General features: G+C 46.7%; 1 protein-coding gene across 11 annotated transcripts in view; it reads left to right on the forward strand.

Moving 5' to 3' along the window:
- The first annotated feature begins 4,477 nt into the window (after window positions 1–4,477).
- Window positions 4,478–25,951, forward strand: part of ANKS1B (ankyrin repeat and sterile alpha motif domain containing 1B) — a 746,995-nt gene continuing 725,521 nt past the window's right edge. For 4 of the 11 annotated variants that reach the window (XM_073327427.1, XM_073327429.1, XM_073327434.1 and 1 more), the window contains exon 1: window positions 4,479–4,896. In XM_073327427.1, coding sequence (XP_073183528.1) covers window positions 4,763–4,896 — 134 coding nt within the window. In that variant the 5' untranslated portion in view covers window positions 4,479–4,762. Of the gene's footprint in view, window positions 4,897–25,951 lie in introns of all 11 variants that reach the window. The other 7 variants (XM_073327424.1, XM_073327426.1, XM_073327425.1 and 4 more) reach the window with 3 other exon arrangements.

Here is a 25,951-nt window from a genome sequence, read left to right on the forward strand (position 1 = left end):
GCAAAGCATCGGGCCCTCCCATTCCCTCCTTGTTGCTCCCGGATGTGCTGCCCTGCACCACCTCTGGAGGAGCAAGGTGAGTTCTTGACCCACCTTGGGAGGAGAGGGTTTTGGTAGCAGGCTCCAGCAATGGGACTTCAGGAGCCTGGCTGTGTGACCCCAGGCTATGACCATGGGGCAGTGTGTACTGACCCCCCCAGCTTCAGCCACATGGCCCTGGCCTCCAGCTGCGGGGCTTCAGCCTCTGGCCCCTGATTCCAGATGTGTGGCAGCAGGTGCTGGCTCCAGTCCTGGGCTCTGGCTGTGCAGTGGCAGGCGCTGGCCACAGGCACTGACCCCCAGCCACACGGCAGCGGGCACCAACCCCTGGCTCTGGCCATGGAGCAGCAGGTGCTGACCACGGCTCCGGAGTTTGTCAGTTCCTCCCAGTTCCGGCCATCTGGTGGCAGATGCTGGCCCCGGCCCCAGCCCACCCGGTGGCCCCAGCCCCTAGCATTGATTCCCAGCCTCAGCTGCACAGCAGCAGGCACCGACCACTCCGACTGCGTGGCCCCAGCCCCTGGCACTGATCCCTGCCCCAGCTGTATGGCAGCAGGTGCCAACCCACAACTCTATTCCTGGGATTCCAGCCACACGGTAGTGAGAGCTGGCCCTGGGTGCCAATCTCTGGCTCTGACCACGCAGCAGCGAGCGCAGCCCCAGGCTCCGGCATCCAGCTCTGGGTTCTGGCCGTGCGGCAGCAGGCACTAGCCCCCGGCACTGACCCGCTGCGCAGCAGCGGGCTCTGATCCCTGGCTCCAGCTATGCAGTTCCTGTCCCCAGCTCCAGGCTCTGGCCGCAGGCATTGAGCCCTGGCCCTGGCCGCGTGGCAGCAGACACCAGGCTCTGGCTCTGGCCACGCGACAGTGGGACTCATCACCCATCCCCCCTGCTGCCTCCCACAGCCCCGCATCCATCCCCCGCATTGCTCCGGGTCCCAGCTGCCTCCCCCTGCATTCATCCCACCATCGCCTCTGGCCCCTGCTGCCTCCCCCTTCAGCCTCCCCATCACGGGCTTAATGAGTCCTGGGGCTTGCTGAGAAAGGTGATATTAACAAACATGCAAGTATCACTTTTTACAGTAGACTTACTAGTTATCTGTGAAAAGTGATATTTGTATGTTTGTCAATATCACTTATCACTTTTCATAGCCTCCCAGGTAGCTACTAAGTATGCTGTGATATTTACAAATATACAGATATCTCTCCTGAAGGGGGAGTCTGCCAAAACCCCCTACAAATATAAATTACAATGATTTGGATGTGTATCTGTGCATATTTAATTGTTTTTCCTAAAGTTAATTAAGTATTTTAGGGAAAAGTGTCAGTGCAGCCACCAGTGAAAGTTTGAGGCTGCAGTCTGAAGCCACCAAAAGATTTGTTGTGAGAACCCCTACCCTAGACACTTATCCATGAGTAACCCTTCTATTATATAGTTTGGCCCAAATTCCTTATCATTTTTGCTTTCTAATTTTTAGAATAATTATTTTAGATTATATCTGCTAACACAACCTAATGGATTTTTGGATTTTTTATTGCTGCTGGACACTGGGCTGATGGCTTCAACGGGGCATATTCTGAACTCAATTACACCCAAGGAGCCGCACGGAATTTGCCAGTGTCAGTGAGGGCACAATTTGGCCCAATGATATTTCCACACTGGTCCTCTGTTTCTTTCCTGATCAGTCTCCTGGATGGTATTTTCACTTAGCACATAGTCTGGGGAAAATAAAATCTAAGGACTAATTATATAACATTTGTTTACACTGAGTCATGTTTGCCATCTGCTGGTTCAATCACCTAAACAATCCAAATTCTTAAAATCTGGTTGTTCCTTAGCATTTGCTCTGCTTTCAATCTTCTTATTATCTGCAAACATGCACATTTTGGCCTTGATGTTGCAATGAGCATCACACAGACAGACCTCTGAGCCTGTGTGGAACCCCATTGACTTGAAGAGAGCTCAGCACAAGTGGAGGAGCCTGCCAGTGCAGAGTTTATTGCAGGGTCTGAGCCTTTGTTTTCAGTACCTTCATACACACCATGTGCCACATTAGCCATCCACATAGAGGCAATCCCTTTGTCTGATGGAACTAAGGGCTACATTTGGCTAGCCATGTAATAGACAGAAAGCCTAGATTTAGATAGTGGAATATGGGAAATGGGGGTTACTCCATTTATAATTACTTTCACTGTTGGAACTGGATGACTAAGGTGTTCGGTAATAAGCTCTGCATTTTATTCTCTCTACTTTAGATAGATGGTTCAAATGTGACCCAGATCAGTTGTGACAAAGGGCTCAAACGGTAAACCTTAATTCACATATTTGTTTATTTATACAAAAATAAACTTTAATGGAAACACTGACATGAGTAAAGGCTTGCAGAATCAGGTCCTAAAATTTATGTTGTTTATATCAAATAGTGGTATGTATTCAGTCAGGAAGGCAAGAACTATAGAGAAGTCTCACCTAATAATTAGATGCCCTGTTACGTGTTCTGCTACCATTCTAGGGGAAAACATCCATAATTTCCCATACTACAAAATTTAAAATATGTAAGATTCATTTTCTGGATAGAAACTGATTTTTATTTGTTTAAATAGGCTATGAACAGCTATATTTGCAGCATTATGGGTGGACTGGGATTCCAAATGGTATATTTTTACAGTTACTGGAAAGTTTAGTAAAGATATAAACTTTACTTCATTTTTTAAAAGTTGCAATGTAATTAACTAAAACATATGAAATAAAACAGTTATATGATCTGCTATATATGGGGGGAAAGATGGCTCCCTAAAAGAGCAGTATTTCCCACCAAGGACTTAATCCATCTCCTTTTGAAGTCAACAGGTAAATTTGACTTTGACGGAAACTGGATAAGGCCATGAGTATTTAATATGGTCTCCCTCAACATACTTCCTTAATCTCTTGCCTACCATGGTATGTTATTTTTGGTTGTTAACTAAGGCCTTGACTCTGCAAACACTTACATGTATGCATTAATTTACTCATATGAGTTTACTGAATCAGGGATTAATTTATTACCTGATCCTGCACCCACTGTTAATGGGTGCTTTGCCATTCCCCTCAATAAGGCAGGGCTTCTAAGGGGCATTGTCTTATTTGCCTGTAACACCTGTGTTGCTACAGAAATAATAAATACTAAAGGTAATCTACTAAATCAGGTGGGGGTGAAAAGGCTATTATTTGGCTTTTCATATATAAACAGTATCAAATAGTGCATTAGACAAGGATGAGCTAATGACTTGGGCAAGAGAGCAAATTTGCCACATAACTCATAAATCCCACTGGAGTTGTGGAGAAAAATTACTCTAGCTGCCAAGGTGGGAGAAAAATCGTCATCATGGAAGAAGCTTCACATTAAAAACACTCAGTGTCGGCATCACTAGCACCAGGATGGGGGAAGATCGAGTCTAAAGGGGGCCCCAGGTCCATCAGTGTTCCCCCTCCTTTGACAAACATGAGACAACCTCAGTGGACCCCTGCTTCCTCAATGAGTGACATCCTGACCCCAATGAAGTCAGTGGGAGTTTTGCCATTGATTATTTATCCTGCCCCGCATCTGCAGGGATCTGCTGTGTGGCTCAGAGCTATACTCCCCCGCATGGTCTCATGGCTGAATCCCAGAGACCCCTCTGTCTGCGCTGCCTGGTGCCTGGCAGGGAGCTGGATGTTGCCACTCCCACCCCAACTCATGCGCTCCTTCCCGTCGGTCCCATTTGCAATCCCGAGCCCCTCTCCCCACACAAGCGACGCAGCCCCGCCCCACCACCGGGCGGGGGGGGGCGTGGTTCACTCTGCCCTCTGATCCCAGCGTGAGGCTCCTGCCCTCTGCCTCAGCAGCACCTCGTCCCCCGCACTCCAAACTCCAGGACTCACCCAGCTGCCGTTATTCCGAGGCCACAGCAAGAACCACCGCCCCTTCCCCTGACCGAGCTGTAGCGGGAACACCTGCTTCTATCACCCCCCGGTAGCGGCCACCATACAGAGCCACTGCCTAGCGCTGTGTGCGACCCCTCCCCCCTTTGCACGCGCAGCGCCTTGTCTTCAGCTGCCGTTAACGGTCCCGCCGCGCGTGGCCCCGCAGTGGAGCGCGAGAAGCTCTTGCTCTTGTTGCTGGGCGGGCCGGGCCGAGCGGCTGAGGGGACAGAATCCCCAGCGCAGCATCAGTAGCGGTAGCAGCAAGGCGAGGCGCTGGGACTGGGATCCGGGGAGGGGGTGGGGCCAAACCCAGCCAGCCACTCAGAGAGAGAGATCTGTGTCTCCCCAGCAACGGGCCTGGCTGGCCAGGGCTGCGCCTCCTCCCTCCATCCCTCCCTGCTGGTCATTATCTCGTCTTCCCCCCGCCCCCCCCCCCGCAGGTTCTGGGGCTGAGGCAGCCCCCCTCACTCACCCTGCAGGCTGGGATTTGGTGTGTGAGTGGGAAGGTCTTTTATTGGCCTAATTTCCTCCCTCCTAGTCGTCCCCCCCGCTTTCCTGCCACACTCCACCCAGAATTGAGCTAGTGTAACTAGGAGGTGATTCTCCTGCTCCCTCCTGCTGCTGTTCTGTAGGGGCTGCAGGGATCTCCTCTCTGCCCAGATTTGAGGCAGGGCTTGAGGCAAGGAGGAGATTATTTGATCGAGGGAGGGGAATTTTTTGAAGGGGCTTAGCTATATCTATAGTATTTTGCGAGGGGGGAGGGAGTGTTTGGTTACTGACCATGGGGAAGGACCAGGAACTGCTGGAAGCTGCTCGCACTGGGAATGTGGCTCTCGTGGAAAAACTCCTGTCGGGGAGGAAAGGAGGGATCCTGGGCAGTGGATCTGGAGCTATTCCCCTATCCAGCTTACTGAGGTAGGGACATGATTCCCTAGCAGCTGCTAGGGATATTCACCTCCTCCCCATCATCACCTCCCTCATCCTCATGCCTGTATTCTTCACAGTAACCATAAATTGTTCACTCTCGCTAACAAGTACAATGTGTCAGTGTTTAAAGTCACAGCCATTCATTATATTAATATAGTAATTTTAAATTCCCTGCCTTCAATGTGTCAGCAGGGTACTTGTTTCTGTTGTATTACTAGCATTGGTGCAGAATTTAGGCATTTATTGGGTGGATTGCTTTGCACAATGGTGTAGTCACTCTCACATTTCCTTTAGAATGGTATCTTTTCTTCTTTGAATGCTTTTTTAATATGTGATCCAGTTGTTAATGACAGAGAAGCTATTGTGTGTTTGTAGTTATATGGAAAAACCCACAACTTCCCCCCACACTCTCACCCATGGTTACTACTGTCACTTGCAGAAAAAATTAACCATCCCATGGTAATGAGTCTGTAAAATGAAGAAAGGGAACCTTCTGATGAGAGGTCTTCAACACAGAATAGGTGTAAAACTTATGAAGCAGGTTAGGTAATAGCAGTGGTACTTTCAAGGTATCTGGATTTAGTTGAGTAAAATTGGGATACTGGTCATATCCAGGTGAAAGGAGTCAACTTTAGTCTTTAGTCATATGTCATGCAGTATGTAACAGGGCTTTTGATGTTAAGTTTCATCATGTTGCAAGTGAGAAGTGCATTATCATAAGCATTTATGACATTTGACATTTTTCAAATAAGAAAAGGTCTGCAGCACGCAATCTGCTACCAGTACTATACACTACACTAGGCGCAACACAGTAAGATAGAATGAATTGAAACCCTATTGACCTAAAACTTGAACTAATCATTAAATGTGCTCTACTGGAAGAAAAGAAGTAGACCCAGATTAATGGAAATTCTTTAAATGAAAGGCAAGAAAGGTTAACTCATTTGAGATTCTATTGTCAGTACATCTCTATTTTCGAGGGCCCAGGCCACTTTATTTATATTACATGTGATATCCTCCATAGTAGAAATTGTAATATTCCTGTCAAATTATACCAATTTAACTCTATTTTAAATTTATTTAAAAATTGTTATGGCAATAAACAACAGTTTAGACACCCTCAAAGTTCTGTGATGCCATAGTGGCCACAGCACAATTAACTTTTATTTAATTACTTCTATGTTGGCCAAAGTTAAAATACATTTGTGCAATTACTTTTGGTATTGTAATTGAATAGCCTGCGTAGCAAGAAAAATGTGAGATAATTGGTTGAATTTAAATGATAAGAATCACTTATTAAAATGTGATACATATTTCTTTGTTAGAACATCATTTTTACCAGAATGAAGTTCATTTCAGTGCAGTGATTATCCATTCATGAACCACTTCAACTAGATATATTTATATAGTTAATTTTTTTAGAGCTTTCCCCTCTGCACTGCTGTTGCACTGTTACTTTCTTATTGTAAATCACAAGTCCTATAAATCTCTGCAGGAAAGTGTGTTTGCTTGTGTTTTTTCTGATTATAGAAAATGGGTATATTAGGTGCATTTACAAAGTGGTTTGTGTAATGTACTAATGGATATAATAGAAAACTGCTTAATGGGTTATGGTAGTCATTGATTATTAGTGACAAAGTAAACATTTCATACTATATAAAGTCAGATATGTTCTTTTTCTACAGTAGGCACCTTGGTTTGTTTTACTATAATGAAAAGAAAACTAGTACATTATTGTGACTATGAAACTTCTAATGTTATGTCTCAAAACAAAGCAATGGATAAGCTTTTTAAACCTTTAAAAAACAAATAAGTGTAAACAGGAAACTTTAAGCAATTTCAGAAATAAAAATACAACATACAACAATTTTAAAGAAAAATTATGAAAGAATTAGATAGTGAACTGATAGATACAAGTGCAAATCTATGGACTCGATCCTGCAATCACTTACTACTCGGTGTAGCATTTTCTACAGTGAATAGTACTATGATGTTGTCACCTGGACTACTCATAGTAGTAAGTAGAGCTGAGCAAAATTTTTCAACCAAAACTTTTTTTGGTGAAAAAGGTAGATTTGGCAACACAAAAACATTTTGCAAATTTGTATCAATTTTGCCACAATGTTTTGGTTTAAAAAAACTACATAGACATAACGTATTATGTTGGGGGTAACAATAATAAAATAAAAGACATACATGAATAGGGAAGGGAAGGGGTGGAGTTGGGGAGGGTCTGGAATTCTTTAAGCCGGGGTAGTCAATTATTTTTTGTCAAGGTCCACATTTCTTGGTTAAGATATAGTCAAGGACCAGACCCCAACCCAGCTCCCCTCCCCTAGCCCCCCTGATTGCCACCTCAAGCTCCCTGATCATCTGCCATCTCCCTGCCCACTCCACCCGGAGAGTAGGGTGACCTTATTTTCCTAAACTGTAAATGGGACACATGGGGGCTGGCCAGAACCACCTATCATTGCTGCTCATCCCCCCTCCCCAAATGTTCCTTGATGCCCCCAATTGAGCCAAATAGCAGAGATGGAGACGGGGTGTGGAGGGGGGAGGAATGGGTATGGGATCTGGGCAGCAAAGCAGGGTGTGAGTGTGTGTGTGTGTGAGAGAGTACTTTTGAGCTTGCAGCCTGGAGAACTATGGACTATTGGACTATGATCCAGCTGGCGATGTGATGCCATGCCCCGCTGGGGGCTCAGATAGCAGAGGGGCAGAAAGGAGGCCCCAGGTAGTGGGAGGGACCAAGGACACTCAAGATAGCAGCCCTGGGGAGGTGGGGGAAGGCCGGGATGTGGCAGAAGCAGGTGACTGGAGGTGGACTGGGGAGGGAAAGAGGCCAGTCAGAGTGGGTGGGTGGGGAGAGGGCTCCGGGGACTGGCCCTGATGGACAGGGGGTGGGGAGGACACAAGACCAGGGTGGAGGGCTCTGGGAACCGCTCAGGGACAGAGACATGAGGCTGGGGTGGAGGCGTCTGGGGCCACACTGGGGGCATGAGGCTGTGTGTGGGGGATTTGCTGTGCCTGGTGCCCTGGCACAAATGGATGCTGTGGGACCCCATCAGGCACTTACCTGCTGGGTTGCCCTGTGGGGCCTACAGCCCACAAGTAGCAGCTCTGTAGTCCAGCCAGCCCTACTGTCTCCAGGGAAAGAAGAGAACAATTTGAATCAGCTCTGCTGTCTGATCGGGCTGCAGTGTGAGCATGTGACACCCCATCATCACTCTCTGATTGGTGGGGCAGGGTGTAGTGGAGACACATTAGGCTGCCCACAGCGGGGTGGAGATGTCTCCTTCCCACCCCCCCAACATTGCTGCTCGCCCCCTCCATCCCTGGACTACAGCCGGTGGAACTGAGGCTGTACAAGCAGCTGCCCAGGGACACACTGTGCCCCACAGCCCAGCCCAGCTGAACCATCCTCTGCTGGGGGGGAGGGGGGACCCAGCACTGGGAAGTGGGCATGGTTCCAGCCCTGGATCAGCTTCATGGTCTGCCTATTGACTACCCCTGCTTTAAGCCATCTCAACATGCTTTTATCCACATCTATCTGGAAATGGGGTCCAATTTTCTTCTAATTCATATGATTGCTCTCTATGTGATAGGCTATTCTTTCTTTTGGCTGTTAACTCAAACAGTTCCGAATACCACTGCTATATTCTGGGCATAAGCCTACTCTTCCATTTTTGTAGAAGAATGCGCTTGGTGATCACTGCAGCCCTCAAACACCAAAGTCTTTGTGGTGGAGCTAAACCCAGCTTAGCAGGTAACTAACTAAGGGTATAACTTTTGGCTGAGGTTTGACTGCTGAAATTGAGCACTATTTTAACTCTCATACCTTCTTTCCACACTTGCCTGGCTGTTGGAGAGTCCCACAGAATATGGGTCAAGGTTCCATTTTCTTTCTTCAAGTACCAACAATCATCAGAGGATAAAGCCTTTATCTTATACAACCTCAGAGGCGTCCAATGCTTTTTGAATAAAATATTTTGTTATAACAAGAATATGTTGAGATTCACAGAGGCATTTCTAAAATTATATAATATGCTGTGGCACTGGGATTCTTTTAAGGGCTCTAATAAAGCTCCTCCACGTGCTTTCATAAAGAACTCCAGACAGTGGAGTTTCTCTTTATTAACAAAATATACATAGTGGACATGGGCCTGGGGAGTTTATTAAGTGTCCAGTAGTTCTGGGACTTCTGGACAAAATGGATAAAATATCAGATGTCAGCTGTACGTACTGCAAGTCCACTTAGGAAGGCAGGTCATAACATTGTTATAGCGTTAGAAAAGGGACAAAGGCCTCATTATTGACCATCTGGGAAATCTACATGATGCCCATACTTAGCCAGTTCTTCTAATTTATAGGTTTGTTCCCAATTTGCAAGTCTGCGTTGCCCCAAATGGGTGCTTTTGCAAGACTGTGAGGGTGAAATTGATACCGCATGGCTGGGACAGCCCAGACCCTTAGTGCAGCCACCACTGTAGTCACCTTATTTTTCTCCATTGGACAAAAGAGAAATCGAGGAGACCAGCCGGGGGAATAAGATGTATTAATGCATGTTTAGTTTCCACCCACATGGGTGTAAGGGTATTTACATGCTGGAACCAGTTTGACATCTGTGACATCATAAAAGTTGAATAGTAATTTTTTAGGTTGGGAACCCAAACTCCCCCTTCTCTATAAGAGTTGGGCTGTTTAAAATGATAGCCATGGGAGTTGACCAGGGCCCCACAGGAAGGCTCTAATAATGCTATTTAATTTTCTAAAATAAGATTATGATCTCCTGGGTCTCAAACCCAGGCCTGTGAGTTCCTACACAGCAATTGCATCCCAGCATCCACCCAATGTCTGATTAAATGTGGTAGGCCAAAGAGCTACTAGGACTAAGCCTCAGCCAATGCACCACCCACAAGATCCCTGATTGGAGGATCATCCAGCTTCACCAGTTGGTCCAACCATGATATTTAAGCCAGAAGGAGGGACAGGAAGTTGTCTGAGCAGCTTGGTGATTCTCTGTTGCTGCTGTATTGGGCCCTGTTTCTGCCTGCATTCTGCACACAGCACTGTTCCTGATTCCTGCTCGGCTCCTGCCTTACCCCTGGTTCCCTGCCTTTGCTCCTGGTTCCCACACAGCTCTGTGGCTGTGTAGTGACCCAGCTAGGCTATGGTAACTGTAAAAAGAGACAGAGTCAAACAAAAAGGATTATTTAAAATTTTTAGAACTTTATAAGTGAAAACCCAAAAGTTGTACCAAGAGGTTAAATAATATAGAACATTACCAAGTACTTGCCACATATAAACTATAGGTTACTAACACAGTAACCTCTGCGAGCTTGTACAGGCTACTCTTCCTTACTCTGTGCAGTTAATATCAAATAACAAAAGAAATTACTCCACAATATACCGGGTCACATTAGGGAAGCATGAACTTTTCCTCTCCTTGGTTGTAAATCCAGCTCTACTCTTGCTGTCCGATTCTTTGCTTCTCTTCAGCTGGAAGTGCTCCTCAGATTCAATGTTTATGTGGCTGTACTTCTTTGCACAAGTTTATCCACAAGCAGAGTTTCTTCACCTAGTAGCCCTCCTTTGTCCTATTAGGCACCTTTGACCTGTGTTCTTTCAGTAGATGTTCAAACATTCATTCTCTCTGTTTGTTTACTTTAGGTCCTCTGTGAGGGTCTTCTTGTTTACTGTTTTCAGGATCTGTTTTCATTTTAACACAGCTTTTTGAGCAATTTGCTTTTTCACCATTATATGTCCTTTCAGTTTTTTCCCTTGATACTCTCTTAGTAAGTCTGTAGATTTTATTTACCTCTGCTTCCCTTCTTTAATAGTGTCTGCTCACGTACCCAGGTCTATTTTCTTCTGCTTTTCCTGACATGAAACCTTTCCTATTTTCTTTCTTTCCTTCTCACTTCCCAGTCCCCTACTTTTATTCTCCTATTCTTTTATCACCTCAGCTCATATCCCAGCTCTGGTTCATCAGCCAACTCAGCATCTAGATTGTTCTCCGTTCCTCCTTCTCTAACAGCTTTTTCCAACTGTCTTTTTTGGTTGGATTCCCAGACCCCCACCCAGCTCGAGCTGCCCTCTCATTGGCCATCTCTCCCCCCAGGATAGCATTATGTGCCACTGCATCACAGCTGCCGGAGGTGCCAGTGCCAGGGTTACTACACCTGATCCTTCCCTCTCCTCCAGTCCTGCCCTTTATGCCTTGCTTCCAACCATTAGTTACCAGTCCTGGTTCTGCCCGCTGGCTCCAACTTCTGACTCTGGCTTGACCCTTGACTTTGACATTTGGTATCTGACCCTGGTTCTGACTCTCAGCTTCGATTCCTGGCTCTGACTCTGTCTTGACCCCTGGCTCTGGTAATCGGCAGTTGACTCTGGTGCTGACCCTCTACTTTTTTCCCCTTCCTGAATGCTGCTCTGTTCAGTAGACCTGACTCCTGCTCTGACCACTAAGCTACACCACTTATGTCCCCTTCGCTATCACTTTGCTTGGACTGGTGGTGCAGAAGGCCCTGCAGAATGGAACCAGTGAGGCTTTCTTCCCAAAGGGAACCTGAAAACACTGAGTGGTAATCCACCTCCAGGCAGACTACCGGGCAACACAGGCCCGTTTTACCCAGTTGACACAGAGAATCAGGCAGCATACTGTGCAGAGAAAGCTGGCCTCTGGACTGCAACTGCTCTGGCACTCCTTGTGCAGGGACCTGTGACTCTGTTGCTGGAACATTTCAATGAGCATGGCATGAAGTTCTGTTGGTTTATAAAGCATTGTTGTGTCCAGTTCCTACTTCAGCTGCAAGTGTACTCTTCTGACCAGGCTAAGGTAGGCCTGGTACTCAGCCTGCTAATGGGGGAGCACTGGATTGGGTATGCCCCCTATTAGAGGGCAACTAACCAGTACTAACCAGTTGGGATGTCGTATGGCAGGCAATGTCAACAATCTTCAAAAACCTGCATTGTGCCTGCACTTCTGAGGATGTCCTCAAGATTCTCCAGAAGCGGCAGGGTACTGTTGCTGCCTATGTTGCTTACTTTTGACATAGGACGCAGAGTGGAATGGGGCAACCAGCTATTCCATTTTCAGTGAGGTCTAAGTGACAAGGTCAAGGATGTTCTGGTTCCAGTGGAAACTCCAGCGAGCCTGGACACCTTTATCGAGCTGATTATACAACTTGACAACCAGTTGTGGGAGCTGTGCAAGGAGAGAAGGGGGTGGTTCCAATCCCCTGTATCAACCACAACCATGAAACTCTGTTCAGTGTGCTAAGCAGATACAGATAGACTCTGCTCGCTGGAAACTTATCCCAAAAGAAAAAGACAGATGGTGATACCTCAATCTATGCTTCTATTGTGGTGAGCCAGGCCACTTCATATCCATCTGCCTGGCTTGAAGCCTGACCCAAAAGATCTGGAGAACAAGCCAACCCAGTCCTGGTCCAATCTGCGCATGAAAGTAAGGTATAACCCTGAGTCCCAAACACAAGTCCTGAGAGGGACACACACTGGATGCCACCAGGAGGTGCCAGAACTCCAAGTGCCTGTTAGGTTATGGATCCCTGGCCAGCCTCAGCAACTGCCCATGCAGAGAGCCCTCATTGATTTGGGCACCAACTATAATTTTATGGATGAGACAACAGCCCAGACCCTGCAGGTTCCCTTAAAATCAAAGACCCGAAAAGAAAAATGCAGACTCTCTACCTCCCCATCGGGATTATGATTGTCCTATAGACTTACAGCCCAGGGCAACAGTCCCATTCAGCCAGGTTTATGCCATGTCTGAATCTGAGCTAGTACCCTTATGTGAGATACCTTTGAGAGAAATACCTTTGAGAGAATTTGGCCACAGGTTTCATCTGTAAATCCAACTCACCTGCTGGGGCACCTGTTCTCTTTGTGAAAAAGAAAGATGGCAGCCTCCTTCATTGTGCAGACTATCGGGCGTTGAGCCAGATAACCGTTAGAAATCTGTACCTGCTGCTCCTAATCCAGAGCTGTTGGACTGAATAGGGGGCCACTTGAATATTCACAAAACTAGTCCTTCAGGGGGCATACAACCTTGTGCTCATTAGGGCTGAAGATGAGTGGAAGATTCTCGGACCTGCTATAGCCACTTTGAATTTTTAGAGATAAGTCCTGACAAATGCCCCTGCTACATTCTAGCACTTCATTAATGACAATGTCCTGGGACATCCTACATCAATACATAGTAGTATGCCTTGATATTATACTTTGTGACAGGGTCGGGCCAGATGGCTACAGGAGAGTAATAGAAGGCAGATATATTAGCCCCAGGTTAAGTAGGTCTCTTTTCCCTGGGTAAGGTAACAGGGAAGGTTCCAGAACAATCAGGAACCTTCTGAAGACAATTAAGACAGATAGGCTGATTAGAACACCTGCAGCCAATCAAGAAGCTGCTAGAATCAATTAAGGCAGGCTAATCAGGGCACCTGGGTTTTAAAAGGAGCTCACTTCAGTTTGTGGTGTGCGTGTAAGGAGCTGGGAGCAAGAGGTGCTGAGAGTGAGAACGTGGACTGTTGGAGGACTGAGGAGTACAAGCATTATCAGACACCAGGAGGAAGGTCCTATGGTGAGGATAAAGAAGGTGTTGGGAGGAGGCCATGGGGAAGTAGCCCAGGGAGTTGTAGCTGTCGCACAGCTGTTCCAGGAGACACTCTAGACAGCTGCATTCCACAGGGCCCTGGGCTGGACCCCGGAGTAGAGGGCGGGCCCGGGTTTCCCCCAAACCTCCCAACTCCTGGTCAGACACAGGAGGAGTCGACCTGGACTGTGGATTCATGAAAACTGCCAAACTGAGGGCTGCCGTGAAGCTCCAAGGCGAGCAAATCCGCCAATAAGCGCAATACCCACCAACGTAGAGGAGGAGGAACTTTGTCACAACTTATTTTTTCAGGCAATCCCAAAGAGCACACAACTCATGTCTGAACTTCCTGGAGGGGCATCGCCAATGTGGACTGTATGCCAAATTGAAAAAAGTGAGCCTTCGACTGTGTTTCTACTGACTTCCTGGGATTCATTCTATACCCAGAAAAATCAAAATGGATCTAGAAAAGGTAAAGGTGGTCCTCGGCTGGGCAGTGTCCCGGAACATCTGCAAACTGCAGTGCTTTCAGGGCTTTACAAATTTTGGCCGCTGGTTCATCTCAAAATTCTCAGGGCAGATCAGCCCTTGAACCCCGTTGTGTAAGAACACCCAGTTCAATTGGATTCATGAGGCCCAAAGAGTCTTTGAGCGCCGACAACTTGCATTGACCATTGACCCTTACTAGCTCACCCTGGTACCACATAAGTCTTCATTGTGGAAGCAGATATTTCTAACCTGGCAATTGGAGAAGTGCTCTCCCAGAGACCTGGGCCCCAGCAAGTGATGCACCCATGTGCCTTTTATTCTAGAAACCTCATTCCCACTGAGCAAAATTATGAAATCCTAGACAAGGAACTCCTGGGCATCAAGACTGCCTTCAAGGAGTCGTGACACTACCTCGAAGGGGTCCAACAGTCAGTCCAAGTATACATGGACCATAATAACTTGGAATATTTATGGAAGACCAAAGCCCTCAGTCAGCAACAGCTGTTCTTCTCCCAATTTAATTTTAAAATCTCCTGTCATCCAGGTACTAGGAACAACAAAGCAGACACCCTATCCCAAAAAGAGGAGCACTATGCTGACCTGAAGGGACCCACCAAAGAGACCTCCTACATCCTTAAGTCCCATAACTTCCTTGGTACAATGCTGCACTCAGATCTGTTTGCTATAATCTGCTCAGCCTCTACCAAGAAGACTTCCCCGATGATCAGGAAGCCACCAACCAAAAAGTGCATGATATCCAAGATGGACTGACCTTAGTGAAGGGACACACATATGTTTCCCATGGTTGCCCCCATATGGTGGCCCTGCAGATGTGCCATGATTCCCCCCAGTGGTGCATTTTGGCTGTTCCAAAACCCAGCATCTAGCCTCCCATTTCTTTTGGTGGCCCCAGATGCATGCTACAACACAGGCATATGTAGCATCCTGTGACGTGTGCGCCCACTAGATTTCATCATGGAGCTACCTGAGTCCAATAGCTATACAACAGTCTTAACTATTGTTCACCACCTCACAAAGATGGTCCACTTTGTGCCCTGCACCCAGGTACCCTTGCCTGAGGAGACTGCCTAGCTATGGGTAAACCAAGTCGTCTGCCTCCAGGAACTCCTGGAGCACATTATTTCTAACCGGGGTACTCAGTTCATCTCTCACTTTTGGCAGTAGACCCTCCGATTGTTGGGAATATGCTCCTGCCTCTCTTCAGCTTGTCATTCCCAAACAAATGGCCAGATGGCAAGGGTGAACCAAATCATGGAGCAGTATCTCCAGTGTTACATCAACCACCATCGGAATGACTGGTCCTTGCTGTTACCCTATGCAAAGTTCACATATAATAGCGCCGAACACACCTCTTTGGGACAAAGACTATTTTTTGCGAACTAGGAGTTCCATCCCCTCTTCCATTCTGAACTATGCACAACTTCCCCCAACCTGGCAACGTTGGAATGGGTACAACTGATCCATTGTATTCAGGGAAAGCTAAAGACCCACATGGAGGAAGCAAACAGGATTACAAGAGGTACACAGACCAATGATGACAGAAAAGTCCCAACTTTGCTGTAGCTCAAAAAGTATGGCTCTAAGCAAGGCATCTCCATACTGACAGACCATCCCATAATCTTGATCACCAGTTCTTTGGCCCATATTGAATCTGTTGACAGATCAACCCTGTCACCTTTGAACTCCTCCTTTCTCATTCTCTCATAATCCACTCTGCATTTCATGTATCCCTGTTGAAGCCATATGTGGCTAACCCTTTTCCACACAGGACCCAGCCAACCCACCCACTGGTGCCTGTTCAGGACCACAATGGGTATAACGTTCACAAAGTCCTTGATTCTAAAACTAAGTGGGGAAAGCTGTGGTACTTGATTAATTGGAAAGTTTACGGGCCTGAAGAGCATTCCTGGGAGCCTGCTGAAAAAGTCCATGCCTGCAAACTGTAAAAGCCTTTCACAAGAACCATACTGAGAAGACCAGCCCATTGACATCCTGAGGGTGTATGTGCGGTGATGTCCTGTGTCTCAAACCTAGGGCTGTGTGTTCCAGGACATCTGTCACATCCTGGCCTCCACCCAATGTTTGCTGAAACCTGATGGGCAGAAGAGCTACAGGAACTACACCTCGGCCCAGGTACCACCCACAGGATCCCTGATTGGAGGATTGCCCAGCTCCAACCATGCTATTTAAGTCAGAAGGAGTCACAGGAAGGTGTCTGTTGCAGCTGTATTGGTCCCTGCTTGTGTCTGCATCCTGCACCGAACCCTGTTCCTGGTCTGTACCTGACTCCCGCCTTTGCTCCTGGTTCCCACCATGCTCCTGCTCTGTGCCTGATCCTTGCCTCTCCTTGGGTTATGCCTCACTTCCAACCATCACTTACCTGTCCTGGCTCTGATCCCTGGCTCCGACTTCTGACTCTGACTCTGGCTTGTCCCTTGGATCTGGCATTTGGTATATGACCCTGACTCCGACTCTCAACTTCAATTCCTGGCTTTGACTCTGACTTAACCCCAGCTCTTGTAATCCACAGATGACTCTGGTGCTGATCATCAACTTCATTTCCCACCCTGGACCCCAGCTTTGTTCACTAAACTGGACTCCTGCTCTGACCACTAGGGCAGACCGCCTATGTCGCAGTCCCTAACACAGAAAGAGGAATATACACAGGTAGGTTGTTTAGACTATAGAGGAGCCTAGGCAGAATATTCATTTTTATTGTGTTAACCCTTCTCCACAGGCTCAGGGAGAAAGGGATACAAATAGATGGCATCCTAACTATATGAGAGAGGATCTACATTTATTTTCACTAGTTTGTTAATAATTCTTGATACTTTTATACCTAGGTACTTAATTACATCAGTTTGCCTTCAGAAACTCCATTGAGAGAAAGCATCACTACATGACAGTTGAGAGATTTCTAGTACAGTAGAACCTCAGAGTTACAAACACCTTGGGAATGGAGGTTGTTTGTAACTCTGAAATGTTTGTAACTCTGAACAAAACGTTATGGTTGTTCTTTCAAAAGTCTACAAATGAACAGTGTTTAAATTTACCATGCAGAAGAAAAATGCTGCCTTTCCTTCCTCAGAGTTCACGCCTGGGGACTCAGAGAAATGTCCCTTTTACTGTGGGCCACAATATTAATAGCTTTGGGCATTGATATCATGTCATTACCACCCAACAAATCAGCTGGTAACTTCTCAAGAAGCCCCACTTTCAAAGTACCACTTAAAACTTCCCCTTCCAATTCAATGTAGGCTAAAGACATCATTGTTAAATAGTCCTAAAGCTAGCAGGTTTACCTCCTCTCTTGAAACCAAGTGACTCTTCTGATTCACATTTCTCCTGATCAGGGAAACCTGAGCACCATAGTCTTCCCACCTCTGGCACACTTTGCTAGTTACTTTGGCCATTTTTATAAATTCTTTGTCTGCCTCCAAGAGGTCAGACCTGACAAAGTTAACCAAAGTTCCCTTTGCTGCTACTGAAGTCTGACTCAAAGGTAGCTGCATTAATCTGAACGGATCAGGGAGTGAAATTGGACACCTCTCCCACATTCTTAGCGCATTGCTTTTTCATGTGATCGAGGGACCCACATGACTCACACCTTCTTGGGCCCCTTTTTTGGGCTAGGGTCGGATAACAGAGTTATTAGGTGGACACCAGTACTGGTGTGGGCTAGACTTCACTCCCTCACCCCCTCCCAGGGACAAACCAGGAACCCACTCTTACTCCAGGGTTTTGCCCTTCCTTTTGGGGCTTGCACTCCCTGTATAATCTCATTTGTAAGTACAAGTCAGCTATTTTGGCAACTGCTTCCACTGATACTAGAGTTTTCTCCACAGCAGTTAACATTTCCTCAGTGCAGGCTTTGCCATATGTACATGCACAAGAGAGAGAAAGAGCACAGACCTCAGTGAACAGCTTCTGAGCAATTAGATCTATCAGCTGGTCATGGGTGTTTGCCCCTTTATTGTTTATATATTTTTTCAAATAATCCACCATTTAATGCACATGTTCTGCAGGACCTAATGTACCAACCTTCTTGAGTTTCCTGAATTTGAGGTGATATGCCCTAGTGTAATTTGAAACCTTTTACACGGAGACATTTAAAAAACATTGTATTTCATAGCCTCATTTACATCCATATAATTAAACATCTGTAAAGTTTTACAGTTAACTTGGAGATCAGAACAGTCATTCTTCAGACAGCAGGGATGTTATGTACACTGGAGATCCTTTTGAAGGTGCATAAATATTCTTCAGTGCAATCAGTCTTCCTGTAACTTGGGCACAATTTGTCTCAGTCATGTGGTCTTTGGAGTGGAGGAGTAGCTGGTGCCTGAGGGATCTCTCCTTTTTCCAGTATGCTCATGGCATGCAGCCTCTCCTTTCTTGGGCTTCTGCTTCTCGGGCTTTGCACCTTTTGTCTTCCAGCTCCAAAGCTCTCTGATGTGCAGCTATCTCTGCTGCCTGTTCTCTGTCTGCTGCTGCCTGTGCTCTCTCCGCTGCTGCCTGTTTCTCTGAGGCCACCCACATCTGGTATTCCTAGACCTTTTCTGATTTAGCTATCTCCAAGCTGCTCAGCTCTATCTGCAGAGCTGTCTTCACTGGGGGCAGTGCCTGCTTTCATCTTATCTTGCTTCATGAAGGGAAATCTCAATTCCTCAGTGTTTTTCCCTGCAGTGACTAAACCCTGACCTGGGCATTGCTCCTTTAGCTCAGAGGTGGGCAAACTACGGCCCATGGGCCACATCCGGCCTGCGGGACCATCCTGTCTGGTCCTTGAGCTCCCGCCTAGGGAGGCTAGCCCCTGGCCCCTCCCCTTCTGTCCCCCCTCCCCTGCAGCCTCAGCTCGCTGTGCCACCAGCACTCTGGGCGGTGTGGCTGGCTCTGGCCAGGCAGCACAGCTGCCAGTCCTGGTGCTCTGAGTGGTATGGTAAGGGGGCGGGGAGTGGGGGAGTTGGATAAGGGGCAGAGGTTTCCAGGGGGCAGTCAGGGGACAGGGAGCATGGGGTGGTTGGATAGGCATGGGAGTCCCAGGGGATGGGGGTGCGGATAGGGGTCGGAGCAGTCAGGGGACGGCGGGGGGGGAGTTAGATAGGGGGTAGAGTCCCAGGGGGGCGGTTAGGGTGGGAGTGTCCCAGGAGGAGGCGGTCAGGGGGCAAGGAGCGGGGGGGAGGGGGGATGAGGATGGGTTGGGAGTGGATAGGGAGCAGGGGCCAGGCTGTTTGGGGAGGCACAGCCTTCCCTACTCGGCCCTCCACATGGTTTCGGAACCCGATGTGGCCCTCAGGCCAAAAAGTTTGCCCACCTCTGCTCTAGCTGCTGCTTATTCAGTTTGGAGTATGTTTCTGGTCTACTCATTTTGGGGTTTTACTTCATTCTATTTCCCTTACCTAAAACAAACAAATAGAAAATACCTCACTTTTTCACAAGTGAGAAGATTGGGAACAGGCAAAGAAACTTAGGTTTTGTCTACACTGCCAATTGAATGGCAAAACTTGTCATTCACAGGTGCTTAAAAAAAGCCCCTCCCGAAAGACAAAAGTTTTGCCACAGCAAGTGGCAGTATAAATGGCTCACTGTCGGCAGGAGCCCTGTCCTGTCGACAATGTGAACACTGCTCATAGGGTGTGGAAATATTTTGTTGGCAAAAGTGCCGACAAACAGCGTTTACACTGCTTGACTTTTAGAGACATGGCCGTGTCGCTAAAAGCTGTGTAGTGTAGACAAACCCTTATACTCTAGTTTACAAGTGCTTGGAGTTCTGATCCTTAGCTAATCTGCAAAGTGGGTGTAAGATCCTGTTGACTATGCCATTGTGACACTCCATAGGTGTACCCAGTGTTATGAGGCACCTCACCAGCACCAGCCCTCAGCATGACGGAGTCTTGTTTGTGCCTGCTGTGGATCTGCTCCCAGCACAAGCACTATCTACCAGGCCTTCACAGGCCTCACTCTCTTTGTACAGGTTAGCGAAAGGCACACACCAACCCCGCAAGTCCTCAGAGCGTTCCTTGTCATGTGCAGCCCCCTGTGCACTGAATTACTCTTGGGGGAATTCTGCACCTAAAAATTCTGTGCATAATTTTAAAATTATGCAAATTTGTCAAAACACTATAATCACACCAGTTTCAATTATTTTTGTAATTTATTTCAAAATACCTGTCAGCAAGTATGTCTGTAACAATACAGACACACAAAACAATTCTCCCAGGAGCAGCCTGTAGAACAACCGAGTTCCTGTTTTTCTGCCCCCCTTCGCAGAGTCCAGCCAGGGGGCCAGACACTCATACCCTCTACTGTCCTAGTGCCCAGGGATCCAGAGGAAGAAACGGCCTGATACTGGGTCCTGGGCTTGCATGGAGTTCCCTGCGTGCTGCCGTCTCCTTCCTTCAGGATGTGCTGGGAACTGCTGCTGCTGGGAACCCTCCAGCTCCTTCCTCCTCCCCCTAGCAGTGTCTTCTATTTTTGAGCTGGGCTCTGCTGGGTCTGGCAGCCCCTAGTGGCAATCAACATCTCTGCAGCCCATTTCTTTGGGGAAAAAAGGAAATTCTGTGTGCACATTAGTTTCTGCAAAATTCTGCATTGCGCAGTGGCGTAGAATTTCCCCCAGGAATAACTGAATGCTCACAGAATTAGTAGGTCTGTTGTTCCTGAAAGGACAGTATCCAGCAGCTTGTAAGACTCAACTCATGATCACCACTTTATTTAACACCACAACACTTAGTTATATGTATAGTGAAAACAAGAATACTTTTTTTTTTAGAGTGACCAGATGTCCCAATTTTATAGGGACAGTCCTGATTTTTGGGTCTTTCTCTTATATAGGCTCCTATTACCCCTCACCCCATCCCAGTTTTTCACGTTTGCTGTCTGGTCATCCTATTTTTAAGGCTATGATTTTTTTCATGGAAGTTGTGGAAGTCATGGAATCCGTGACTTCCAGTGACCCTCTGTGACTTCAGCCCATAGTGTCCAGGAGCTGCAGGGTTCTCCCGCCACCTGTGGCAGTTGGCACCGCCCACTCCCCATGAAAGCTCCCGTCCGTTGTGGCCAGCAGGGCCCCCTGTAGCTCCCAGCCAGAGGAGCCCCTCTGTAGCTCCTGGCTGTTAAGGCTGGAGGGGCCCCTCCGTGGCTCCTGAAGCTCCTGGCTGCCACAGGGGGAACCCTGGAACTCCAATCCCCCACAGGCAGTGGGGGCAGCTGTTGAGCTTCCCATTTTGTCACAGATATTTTTAGTAAAAGTAACAGAGAGGTTACGGGCAATAAAGAAAAATTCATGGAACCCCATGACCTGTCTGTGACTTTTGCCCATGACCTCTATGACTTTTACTAAAAATATCCATGACAAAATCTTAGCCCTATTTATTATTAAAGAACAGAGATTCAAGTGATAGTGAGAATATCGGAAACAAATGGTTCTTCTTTGAGGAGTGTCCCTGTGGGTGCTCCACTTTAGGTAACTCTGCATCCCTGCACCTGCAATCAGAGAATTTCAGTAGCAGTGCCCGTTTGGGAATCATATTCGCTGTCCCTGCCTTGCACCACCTCTCGCAGTTACATAGCGCTGTGTGATCAAACCCCCTCAGTTCCTTCTCTACTATCCTTGGCTTGAGATGGAATAATCAGCAGTGCCTCTGAGTTTGCCTTCATCTTAAAAATTAGATTTAGCTTTAGTAGTTTTAGAGCCCAGTTAGTCAGTTTAGCCGTCCTTCTCTTCCCTGTTTGTTTCTTTTTCAGTAAATAAAGAATACTTAATCCACTAAGAAATTATTATTCCCAGTTACCCCCTTAGCATAGTATAGATACTCCCTCCCCACCCTGGGGAAACGTTATTCTTAGGGGCATGCCTGGATCTCCAGGTTTTAAATTCTGCCTAACTTGCCAGCAGTCAATCCCGGTCTCCAACAGACACTCACAGTGTATCTGCTGTCTCAGTGAGACACACATTCCACAATAGGGCTCGGATTGCCATAATCTTAAAATCTACACCAGAAAAGCAAGGGATCTTAAACTAAAACTTCTTTTGATGGAGAAGTCTCTGTGCCTGGCTTCCAATCCAGGATCGCGGATCCCTCCTGGACACTGGTCTTCAGTGACAACATCTGACAGACATTCCTCATCACCCTCACAGAGGAAAGAACATTCCTCTAAACAAAAAAAAAAAAAGAGAAAAATGGGCTACAACCTCTGCTTTCTGGGAATCAACTAAAAAGAGGCAATCCCCGACTCGTCAGGCATCTGGTTACAGACCAGGGCCCTCTGGTACCATGACAGACGAAGACCCTGAATGGACAGGCTCAGAGAACTCAGAGAGGCAAAGGGAACTTACCCTCCTTTTGAGTGGCTCCAGTGGTACCATGAAACATGCGGCACTGAGAAACTCAACAGCGTTGCTGTCTGTGGTGCCACCTTTTGCCTCTGTTGTGCATAGCGCTCAATCACTGGCACCGCCAACAACGTCTTCCTCAGTACCAACATTACCACTTTACCTACAGTACCACACAATCCAGGGCAGGTGGTCCTCCTCGGAGTCAACATTGCACATCAACCTACCAGAACTTCAGGCAGTCCACAATGCATGCTCACACTTTCTGCCCATGATCAGGAACAAGACCATAAAAGTGTTGACAGACAACATTGCTTATATGTTTTATATAAATCGACAATGGGGGGGCATGGTCACACTCCCTGTGCACAGAAGCAATGAGATTATGGAACAGGTGCATCCACCACAACATCAATATCTCAGCTTCCTAGTTGCCAAAATGCCAGAAAACCACAGTGGATGTGTTGAGCAGAAAATTCTCCCAGAACCATGAGTGGGAAATAAACACCACGGTATTACAGAAGATATTCAAATGCTGGGGTTTCCAACTATAGACCTTTTTTGCTATAAGAACACTAAGTGCCAACACTTCTGCTCGAGAGCAGGATTAGGACACTGATCTCTGGGCAATGCTTTTCTCCTCAAACGGGAGGTGACTTTACTGTATATGTCCTCCTCTGCCCCTCTCCTATCCAGGGTCATACACAAGATAAGGACCAACCAATCCAGAGTCATCTTGATAGCCCACATGTGGCCCAGATAAACATGGTTCCCTTACCCGCTGAAGGTGGTGGTATGCCACCATGCAGTCTTCCCCTTCTTCCATATCTCCCGTCTCAGGATGCAGGTCAGGTCCGCCACCTGAACCTGGAAATACTCCACGTGAAGGCATGGTTACTCCATGGGGTTCCAGGGCAATGAAATGACCTATTTGGAGGAGGTAAGGGTCATACTGTTAAATAGCAGAAGGGTTACTACACAATATACTTACCTGCACAAATGGAAGAGATTCCGCATATAGTGCCAGAATAGACAAACAGTGGCTACTACCTCTGCTTTACATTAGTATTAGATTATATACTGGAACTCAAGAAATCGGGCCTATCAATGAGATCAATTAAAGTACACCTTGCAGCAATCATGGCTTTTCATTACAAAGTCGAAGAGATCTCAGTCTTTGTCCACGCTACCACTAAACAATTCCTGAAGAGTATTCGTAATGCCTATCCTAAAATAAGAGTCCCTACTCCACCTTTGGATCTTAATCTCTTGCTATGTTGCCTTACTGGGCCCCCGTTTGAACCCTTGGCGACGTGCTCACTTATGCACCTCTCAAGGTGGCTTTTCTCATCACCATCACATCAGCACAACAAGTAGGAGACCTTGGGGCTCTCATGGCACACCCCCATACACAGTCTTCTTCAAAAACAAAGGTACTCTAAGACTACATCCTAAATATTTACCTAAGGTACCTTCCTTGTTCCACTTGAACCAACTTATCCATATAGCGTTCTTCCCTAAACCTCATGGGAACAAACGAGAAGCTATGTTCCACACCCTGGACATCAGAAGGGCACTAGCATTTTATGCCGAAAGGACTAAACTCTTCAGAAAGCTGACAAAGTTATTCCTTTCTATTACTGAAAGACCTAAAGGAGCTGCCATATCCAAGCAAAGGCTCTCAAAACGGATTTCTGGATGCATTGATCTTTGCTACCATCAACAGGAACTACAACCGCCACCAGGGACCTGCACACACTCCACCAGATTGCTTTCCATGTCGATAACCTTCCCCAACAATGTATCCATCATGGACATCATGGACATGGACATCATGGACATCTGCAAAGCATCTGTACATGCATTTTGCGATGATATTGATGACCAGCATGACACCAGCTTTTATTTGAGACCTCACATGATACTCTTTAGTGAACTAGAATGTACATCTGTCATAAATATAAAGGGAAGGGTAATCACCTTTCTGTATACAGTGCTATAAAATCCCTCCTGGCCAAAGGCAAAACCCTTTCATCTGTAAAGGGTTAAGAAACTAAGGTAACCTCGCTGGCAGCTGACCCAAAATGACCAATGAGGGGACAAGATACTTTCAAATCTGGAGGTTAGGGGAAAACAAAGGGTTCTGTCTGTCTGTGTGATGCTTTTGCCGGGAACAGATCAGGAATACAGCCTTACAACTCCTGTAAAGTTAGTAAGTAATCTAGCTAGAACATGTGTTAGATTTTCTTTTGTTTAATGGCTGGTAAAATAAGCTGTGCCTTTTTGTAACTTAAGGTTTTTGCCTAGAGGGATTCTCTAAAAGTTTTGAATCTGATTACCCTGTAAGGTATTTACTATCCTGATTTTACAGAGGTGATTCTTTTCCTTTTCTTTAATTAAAATTCTTCTTTTAAGAACCTGATTGATTTTTCATTGTTCTTAAGATCCAAAGGTTTGGGTCTGTGTTTACCTGTACCAACTGGTGAGGATTCTTATCAAGCCTTCCCCAGGAAAAGGGGTGTAGGGCTTGGGGGGATATTTTGGGGGAGACGTCTCCAAGTGGGCTCTTCCCCTGTTCTTTGTTTAAAACGCTTGGTGGTGGCAGCATACGGTTCAAGGACAAGGCAAAGTTTGTACCTTGGGAAAGTTTTTAACCTAAGTTGGTAAGAATAAGCTTAGAGGGTCTTTCATGCAGGTCCCCACATCTGTACCCTAGAGTTCAGAGTGGGGAAGGAACCTAGACAACATCCTTGACCCAGGAGTTTCCTGTAAACACTCTGCTCCCCTTTACCAAATTGCATTAAGAGGTTCTTGGGTCTCACAGATCTTGTTCCATACGTTTAGAACTTAACTCATGGTGACAGTAAACATAACTTGACAATACCCACTTCACTGTCTCAGGTTCCTTTTCCCTTTAAGGATTGTGTTTGTCAGCCTTTCTCCCTCTTCTCTGTGGGAGATCAGCCTTCTCCTAGATGTAGGTAGGAGGGATAGTGGGGAAGAGGGCTCCCTAGTGATTCATTGGATTGAAGAGAGGAAGTTTATAGGCTTCTGTGCACCGAAGGGGAGTGTTACAAGCTTTTTCCCCTGCTCAGGGTGCCATTCTGCTTCAAAAGTCTTTGTAGCAATAGCTCCTACTCTTCCTGTCATCTTGCAATAGAGTAGGTGATATCACACTAGTCATCTTTTTGGTAACAGAGGAAGTGTCATCCTGTCTGAAGTGGCTCACAACTGTGAGTGCCATCTTAGGTCAGATAGTCAGAAAACAGACCAGACACCCAAACTGGTGGCATATTCTATAATTAGATTTCACCAAGTCAGTAACAAATGTGTACTCCTGGACCACTATATTAGTATTACCATGGACTCACAAACGTACCCTTAGGCTCTCCTTGCTGACCAGACAAACTGGACTTAGTGTTACTGGTTGCTATACCAAATAGTGCATCACATTAGGTTACTCTCAACCCCAGAGGGTCAGTCACTTACCCCAAGTCAATGGATACTCTTGGGCTCATACCAAAGACAATGCTGGCAGCCAGTTTCTCTAGTAAACTAACTAAAGATTTATTAGCAAAGAA

Source organism: Lepidochelys kempii, chromosome 1, assembly GCF_965140265.1.
Source record: "Lepidochelys kempii isolate rLepKem1 chromosome 1, rLepKem1.hap2, whole genome shotgun sequence".
In the NCBI taxonomy this organism is placed as follows: Eukaryota; Metazoa; Chordata; order Testudines; family Cheloniidae; genus Lepidochelys; species Lepidochelys kempii.